Raw genomic sequence first — 9,086 nt, 5'->3', positions numbered from 1 at the left:
AAAATATCAACTAAAACTTTATAAAAGAACAGCTAAGCAAATAAATAAATGGTTAATTGTAAATGTATGAATAGAGTACCAAGTGTATAAAAGATGCGATGTGTTTAAACCTCATTCGTGGAGATTCAGTCAATAAATATGTATTTTACTTTGATTTAAATAGATGAATAAGGGTTTCTGAACTCTGCTGCAATAAATTCATATATTTATTTAGATTAATACTTTGGATTATATAAATTATTGACAACATTTATTACTAAAATTGGGCCTACAATATATTGTCATTTAACTTGCTTGAATGGGTCAGTTATTAATTAAGGATAATAATACAAAAACAGTGCTGCTGGCTGGAGGAGTTTTATTTTGAAAGCAGTGGCCGGATGTGAGGTAGTAGTGCATCTTTAAAGCAGCAGAGTAGAATGAGATGAGGCAGAACAGCAGAGGTCCTCCAGCAGGAAGGTCTGTGTCAGCAGGAGGAGACAGAAGAAGAAGAAGAAGAAGAAGAAAACTCCTCCTCCTCCTCCTCTTTCTTTCACCTGTGGACATCTCCCCTCAAAGTAAGTTTCACTTTTCAATCAGCTGATTAATCTCTGGAATGTTTATTTGTGGGAATATTGTGTCATCAGCCTTTTCATTGGGAAACTTGACTCAGACTTTATATGAAATAAGTTTCATCATATCTCATGTTGTGATTTTATCATATTCAAAGCTGTGGCTGACTGCTCTATTCAGACTGTTGAGACAGTTGCTGTGTGTGTCAGTGCAGATCTCTGATTTCATCCCCTGTGTTTTTCTCTCTGTGTCTCTCCTCTGGGAAATCACCCAACAGACTTAGCATTGCAAATGTTGTTCCTTACGTAATCTAACTGCAGGCAGGTGTAACGTTGCTCTGAGCAATTAAATCTGTCTTCTGGAGGCGGGTTAAGAGGTTAAATTAACATTTAGGCCCGAATGATACTCGCCTGAGCTCGGATGCAGGTGTTTTATAATTCATATTAAATTAGTAGTAGTAGAAGATTTATTGGTAGAGAACCGAGATTCAAAGTGTTTTACATGAGGCTTAATTAAAAGTAAAAGTGTAAAAGAGTCAAATCAACAGTAACAGTGCCACATAGGAAATTAATCATTATTTGATTTAATAACTTGTCGCAGCAAACAGCAAAGTCTTGATCAGTTACTCTCTGAAATCCTCCACAACTTTATTTAAGATCTGCTACAAGTTTCCTTCTTTTAAAACAGTTTAAAAACACATATTCTTTTCATAAGATACACATATTATTATTATTCTCCAATTGTGTTTACCTCATTTGTTTGTATTCTACTTTATTTATCTACATTTTCTATTTTTGTTATTTTTATATATGAATATCTTCTTATTTTATATATTTTCAGCTCACACGTAAAGTGTCTCTGCCTTTTAATCTTGAAGCACATTGATTATCATACGAAATGTGCTGCATATAAATAAACTTGATTTGAAGAGATCTGTGAGCTGCAGCAGAAGAAGTTTGTTTCACATGTGGAGAATGAAACCTGATTGCTGCTTCTCCAGGTGTAGTTTTGACTTTAGGACAGAAAGCAGAGGCTTCAGGACCAGATCACAAATCTTCACTGTTCTTCTCTGTATATTCACAGAACTATTCACAGAAGACATTCGAAATAGTATCAAAATTGTCAAAATATCTGATATAATTGCCACAAAAGATGAATCTGAATCAGTTCTTTGTTTCTAAAAGCACCACAGTTTTTCTTTTCTGAGCTCAAACCTTCATATTTCCTGTTAATATGAATCATAATATGAATTCTGATCACAACTGTGTGAACTTAAAGCAGCAGGTGGTGAATCTACCCTCATTTAGTTTCCCTGCTGTGAACTAGGTTCGACTCTGCTGCCTCCCTGGACCCGAGTGTTTCCTTTCCTTCCAACCCGAGGATGGAGAAGTACGAGAAGATCGGAAAGATCGGAGAAGGCTCCTACGGCGTCGTGTTCAAGTGCAGGAACAGAGACACGGGGCAGATCGTCGCCATCAAGAAGTTCGTGGAGTCGGAGGACGACCCCATCATCAAGAAGATCGCACTGAGGGAGATCCGGATGCTCAAGGTGACGACTCACACAAGGTCACGCTTTTATTTTGTAATCCAATTAAGGAACGTTGAGGATCATAAGAGTGAGAATAATGAGATAGTTTGTAAAACTCAGGGTTATTTTCTCAAAACTGTGAGAAAAAATCGAAATCATCAGGTTCTTACTCAACATTTTAGAGAAAAATATAAATTTCAAAGATCAAATGCCAAATTTCTTCCTCATTAAGTTGAAATGAGGATCTATTCAAACTAAATTTTGACTTAATAAATCAAAGTATTGAGCTAGTTCTGCCGTCTTAGGTGAATCCAAACCTAAACTTTGACTTTAATACATCTTCTCTCTCTTCCTTTTCTCCATACACGTCTCTTTTGAAATTAAGACTTCAATTTCATGCAAACAACGAAGAGCAGAGTCCAGATTTTAAAAAAGTTGCAGGATAAACTTCCAGCTTAGTCACGTTGAGGGAAAGAAAAGAAAATCCCAGACAGTAAAGATGCAGAGTCGATGCAGCTCTAGACTGTGAGGGTTTTTATAAGATGTCTTTAAAGATGCGGACCCTGTTTTTAGAGCCTTTTAAAAGAAACACTGTCCTCTCTGTTGTGCCGAGCAGCGGGGGGGGGGGGGGGGGACGCTGGCAGTTAACTCTGCAGAGGGAGGAAACATTCTTTGTGGCTGCAGCACAGAAAACGTCTCGTTTAGAGGAGAAGATCTGCAGGAACTCAAAGTGTCTCCTTTTCAAACATGGAACCTCTGGAGTTTAACGACTGAAAGAGCTTCGGCCTCGGCTGGACGTCTCTAAATCTGTTTATTAATCTCAAATCTCAAAGTTCTGAGGTCTTAGTGTTTTCCCGTTGTGGTACAGTGGTGCAGGTTTAATTAGTCATGCTGTGGGCGGGGTGGGGGGGGGGAGGGGGTGGGGGGGGTGCTGCTGGACTCCAGCGGCTCATAAATACGACAGGATGGGGATGGGTCGTCGGGGCAACAGCATGTTTATCACCATCTGGAAACAGTTGAGTCTGTTTGATTAGAGCAAACCACAGATCCCCCCCCCCCCCACACACACACACACACACACACACTCACACTCACACGCACACACCACAGACTGGACTGGTTTCCTAAAGTCACCTTGACTGGTTTTGTGTCTGTTGTAGCCTTTTCCTGATAATCGGCAGATTGCATGTCTCTTTCTGCCTCTAATGTTTTTCTCGTGTGTGTGTCTGTGTGTGTGTGTGTGTGTGTGTGTGTGTGTGTGTCTGTGTGTGCAGAAACTGAAACACGCCAACCTGGTGAACCTGATCGAGGTGTTTCGGCGGAAGCGGAAGCTCCACCTGGTTTTCGAGTACTGCGATCACACGGTGCTCAACGAGCTGGACCGGCATCCCAGAGGGTGAGAGGCTCTGAGTCAAAGTCACACTGTCATCCTCGAGAGATTTGAGGAACAAAACAAAACAAAACAAAAAGACACAAGATCGACAAGAAGACAACTAAATATAACAGGAAACTAAAAGAACCGCAAATAACAGACATTTATGCATAAGATTAAAAAACAAAAGTACCTTGAAACCCGATGTTTATTGTCGGACCTGTAACCATGATTCCAGGCTACATTGCAGCACAAATCGAGTAGTTGAGTAAGTAATAGATTACAGAACAATAAAAACCAGAGTAACATATGAATATAACTGATCAGTGGTAGTTACAGGTTTCTAACTCTATTTGTCAGAGCACAGCAGCTGATTTAATCCTACACCCTATGAGACTACATGTAAGATCACTAGATGTGGATTTGTATTCGGGATGTGAACCAAACTGCACAAACACATAAATAGTAGAATGAATGATTCCCTGGGAAATAAGCAAAAGATTTTTATAAACAATCTATTTTGAAGCACAAATCCTGGATCAGAACCTTTTCTCCGGATCCACTCCAAAATTTAATTGGCTTCTTTCTTTCCACCACTTGTTGTGGAAAACCGTTTTTGTGTTATCATTCTGACAAACACAAACACAAAGGGGTGAAAACAAAACCTCCTTGGTGCAAGAAATAATAATATAAATGAAGACATGAGACGAACAAACTTGTTCAAACTATACAAATACTGATTTTAACAAATTCTCGCCGTTAGAAGCCGTACACACTTGTTATGCACTGGTTCTGAAATAAAACCAGTCCCACACACACTCACAGCTGCCGAGAGATACCGACCAGTATAAATCTGACTCTGGTTGCTTTTCATTTAACAACGTGCTGTGTACTTTCTATTACTTCTGCATTACACATACAGCACAGCGTACACTGGGCTTTGTGCGACTCTGATGGACACAATGTGGGTCTCCGGGGACGCTGACCCGTCCCCTGTGGAATGTTTACAGTGGTGCTCTCCCAGAATGCTTTGCTGTCGAGGGGATGTCTCGCTCGGCCACATTTTATAGGGAGTGTTTTCGCTGTCTGGTCCCCCCCCCCCCCCCCCCCTCGGGTCCTGGCCTGCAGCCCTCTGGACGCAGATGATTCAAAAGAGGGGAAAACAAAGTGTGGAGAAGGGGCGGAGCTTGTTATTAATTGCCCGTCACAGGGCTCGATTTAGCCATTTCCAGGGCAACACTGATGGACGACGGTCCCTGGAGGACACAAAGACTCAGTGTTGAGTCCCGGGTCGGGAGCGGCCGGGCGGCTCGCTGTCCTCTCACACTGTCCCAGGGACGAGACGTGTCTGAGAAGCTGAACAACTGCAGTCACAGAGAACGACTCAGAGTTTTACTTCCCCTTCATCCAGGGACAAACTATCCGTCTTTTCTTTTGATAGATTCATATCGTCCAGTTCTCCTCTGACAAACAAACTTAGTCCCAGTTTAATTTCAAGCCTGTGTCTCAGTCCACACCATTCAAGGTCCCCAGAGGATCGATCCCACTGATTTATATGCTTTATTGACCCCTGACCTCTTCTACAGCGCCCCCATGAGGTAGATATTATAACTATGAATCAGAATCAGAATTAATTGCATCTTTATTCGAGCATGTTTAAACTGTCATTGAGATTTAAAGAGACCAAGAGGTACAAATACAAAGTAAATGATTGAAATATAAAAGAACATGATATGAAAGTACACAAAAGACAAAATAAAAAAACCTACAAATCATCAGCACAGGATATAAATTAGTATTAAAGAGATAATTTAACATATTGGACACATTTTTCTGAAAATTACTAAATTAGACTTGATTTCGGGTCTGAAATTTAAAAAGCGAGTTTAAAAAATCTGTATCTAGTGAATTGGAATGTAGTTTGAATTGGTTCAGGATCTCTACTTCAGCAGATAATGACTCTACTCAGGAAGATAAAACTTTAATTGAAAGATCATCGCTTAGTGAACTTTATAATATATTCACTGTCTGGACCTCGTGGTTGTCCGTCCCTCAGATGAAACAGGGAACTTTGTCCCTCTAACGTGAAGCTCTGTGTCCTCTCCCAGTGTCCCTGAGGCCCTGGTGAGGAGCATCACCTGGCAGACGCTCCAGGCCGTGAACTTCTGCCACAAACAAAACGTAAGTGATCGACTCTGTGGAATTTTCTAGTTTTTTAAATTCCTCCGGTCTCCTCCCTCCTCCAGCTCCCACCAGGCCCCTCTGCTTTACTACTCCTCTTCCTCCTCTTCTTCTTTTCTTCAACAAGAATTCCCTCCCCTTGGCTGAGCGACAGTTAATGCATCACCAAGACACAACAAACACCCCTGTTTAACTGGACCCCCCCCCCTCCCCTTTTTACACAGGCCCTTTATCCTCTACCGCTCTCTGAACATGTTTAAACTCACACAGGGATGTTTGTGTGTCTGCAGTGCATCCACAGAGACGTGAAACCGGAGAACATCCTCATCACCAAACATCAGGTCATCAAACTCTGTGACTTTGGCTTTGCCAGGATTCTCAGTAAGACTTTCAGACTTTATCCACAGTGACCCCTGGTGGACGTGCCTGTCCCTTACTCTGTGTTTGTGTTGGTGTTTTGAAGGTGCAATCGTTTAATAAAGTAGGTTTCATGTGTCTCATGTTGTTGTAATTAATTAAAGATTAATTGTAGAGTAAAAATAAGCTAATTCGATTTTTTAATTATGAATAATAAATTGAATGGGCAATTAAAATGGACTTTCTTATAATAATTTACAAATGAAATATTTATCCATGGGTGTATTGTTAATTTTAAAGATGGTCAATTATGTACATCAATTAAAAATACATGAATGAATTCAGGAGCCCCCAAAGAGTCAAGAGGTCAGAGGCCTCATGACAATTCATACAATTCATACAAATATAGAAAAACTAAGAAGTGACTATCACTCTTAATTTGTGCTGCTCACATCTCGTATTCGTAGCTGGTCCATGTGACTACTACACAGACTACGTGGCGACTCGTTGGTATCGAGCCCCCGAGCTGCTGGTGGGGGACACGCAGTACGGTGCCCCAGTGGACGTGTGGGCGGTCGGTTGTGTGTTTGCTGAGCTGTTGTCAGGGATCCCTCTGTGGCCCGGGAAGTCCGACATGGACCAACTGTACCTGATCAGGAAGACTCTCGGTGAGATCGGCCGCTTTTTTGGGAAACTCTGTTATTTATAACTTCTCCAGATTGTGATGAAATACGATGATATTTAAATATCCTTGTTGCGTTGACCGTTCGTCTTGTTCTCTGCAGGAGATCTGATCCCTCGACATCAGCAGGTTTTCAGCAACAACCAGTTCTTCAGTGGAGTTTCCATCCCAGAGCCACAGGAGATGGTGAGTTCTGCTGGTTCTGCTCGGCATGCAGAGGGTCAATTATGTATATTCAAATTAAGATCTACAGGAAAATGTGAAATGTACCTCAGGAAACATTTTCTGTTTGTGTAGGAGACTTTGGAGCAGAAATATCCGAACCTCTCACATCAAGCTCTGAGTCTCCTGAAGGTAAAGATCTTACAATCAGCGAAATACCAATCAAATGCATTTTTAACATAAAACAAACGAGCTACACATAAAGTTTGGATTTAAATCTCGATAAATTTGCATATTTTATTACATCTCTTATTGTGAAGTAATGGAAATCTCTACTCTCAGTCATTTAACATTTTGCATTTGCACAACCTATCAGAAACTGTGAAAGTGCTGTGCTCTCTCCCTCTCTCTCCCCCTCTGTCCCTCGTCCTCCTCCGCGGTTCAGGGTTGCCTGAGGATGGACCCGTCTGAGCGGCTGACCTGTGGCCAGCTCCTCCTGCATCCGTACTTCGACCACCTGCGGGAGAAGAGCCAGAGCTCGTCCCGTGAGCAGGATCGTTCCAGCAACAAGAGGACGCGCTTCCCTCGCAAGCAGCTCCCCCCCGGGGTGAGCGGCCTCATGTTGGACGACAGCTCCTGTTCACAGGGCTGCTGGTGGCAGTCAGGGTTTGTCCAATCAAACTGGCTTTTTCTGTAAAAATTCAATTCTGGGATGGGGTTTTTTTCTGAGCAAAAAAATGACAAATTGTGAAAGAAACATCAAACTCTTGGTTTGAATGAAACCTATTTTTATTGACAGATCATTTATTGATTATGTCCTTTCCACTAACATGGAGGATGCAGGGTTTACAACCTATACTGCAGCCAGCCACCAGGGGGAACATTTGGGGAATCTGTCATGTCATTCATATTTATGTTCAGTCTTATACTTGAAATTAATGTAATCCAGACGAAAATATCAATTTTTTCAAAACATCATATCTGATGAAACAAGAACAAATATCAGTGTCTGTTCTACGGTTTTCTTCTTCTATTATTATTATTATTATTATCAGTAGTTGTTATATTATGATTATGTAGAATAAACCAAACCCCTGGGAATCTGTTGGAATAATTGTATATAAGTTATCATGAACTGAATATGACCTGAATGGACTGAATGTGACCTGGTCTAGGAGTTGTTATTTAGTGCTGACTGGAAAATGTTGAAGTCAGCTTCTAAGCTGGAGGCGACATTCTTACACAAGAGTTAGCCTGACTAACCACTGCTGTGCCTTGCCTAAAGTCGATTTTTAAGGAACCGTCTGTTATGGTTATGAAACCATAAAGGTTATTTTTCCATTATGTGTAGAATAGGGTATTACCAGATAAAGCATCACCCCGAAGAGAAGGAGTTATCAAGAAATTAAAACCCCACCCAAATGATGTGTTGTAATTTGGAGCTGTGCAAATAAAAACACTGTGTTAGGGAAGGTCTGTTGAAGTTGGCTGCGACCTATTCAGAGGCGTGGGATTCCCTTGCAAGTAAAAACTGAGTACTCGTGTATGTGTGGTGTTTGATTCAGTTCTTACAGCATTGTTACATGTCTGGGTGAAATTCCCTCAACAGAATCTGATTGTAAAACAAAGTTTGGTGACGTTTATGTTCACATTTCACTACCAGAGGGAACCTCGATAAAATAACTTTCATCCAGGGTTGATATATTTGCCTTATAAATATAATTTGCTTTATATACGTTTGTTCTCTTTCCTCCGTCCAGTATTTGCCGCAGCTGACCGGCAGCAGCATCTTCCCGGCTCTGGACAACAAGAAGTACTACAACAACCTGCGCAGGTTCAACTACCACCTCCCCAACATCTAAACCCACTGATCCCGGATCTGGATTCTAATCCTCACCATCGATCTGCTGTTTCCTAATAAAACACTCAGGAGGGGAAGCGTCATGGTTCTGAAAGCACTCGAGAGGATTCCAGCACTTTTTACAGTTTGTTTTCCACATGAGGTGATGCCGGTCTATGCACTATTCCCGGCGTGTGGAGTCGGATTTCCTGGTTAATGTATGTTGCCTACATGTCAAGTCGATTTGTACTTTGTGTAGACGTGTGAAGACGAGGAGCGACGTGCCGCTCTGCTTGTAGTCGCTGAGTAGACTGGAGGTAAAACTACGACGTACTGCCTTGCCTGGTTTGCCAAATGATTTTCTTTTTTTATATAATGTAACATGTGAGATTGAAATGTTTTTTGGTAGTTG

General features: G+C 41.4%; 1 protein-coding gene across 1 annotated transcript; it reads left to right on the top strand.

Moving 5' to 3' along the window:
- Positions 1–449: 449 nt before the first annotated feature.
- On the top strand, positions 450–9,004 carry cdkl1 (cyclin dependent kinase like 1 (CDC2 related kinase)). Its single transcript, XM_062397332.1, has 10 exons — positions 450–557; positions 1,879–2,101; positions 3,355–3,476; positions 5,561–5,633; positions 5,924–6,014; positions 6,458–6,658; positions 6,776–6,858; positions 6,970–7,026; positions 7,280–7,441; positions 8,595–9,004. Exons 2-10 carry the CDS (start codon positions 1,934–1,936, stop codon positions 8,694–8,696), a joined length of 1,059 nt encoding a protein of 352 aa, XP_062253316.1. The 5' UTR covers positions 450–557; positions 1,879–1,933; the 3' UTR covers positions 8,697–9,004.
- Positions 9,005–9,086: the final 82 nt, after the last annotated feature.

This window comes from Platichthys flesus, chromosome 10, assembly GCF_949316205.1.
Source record: "Platichthys flesus chromosome 10, fPlaFle2.1, whole genome shotgun sequence".
NCBI lineage: Eukaryota > Metazoa > Chordata > Actinopteri > Pleuronectiformes > Pleuronectidae > Platichthys > Platichthys flesus.
The sequence above is the reverse complement of the archived record's forward strand: the minus strand, read 5'-3'. Positions and strand labels throughout refer to the sequence as shown.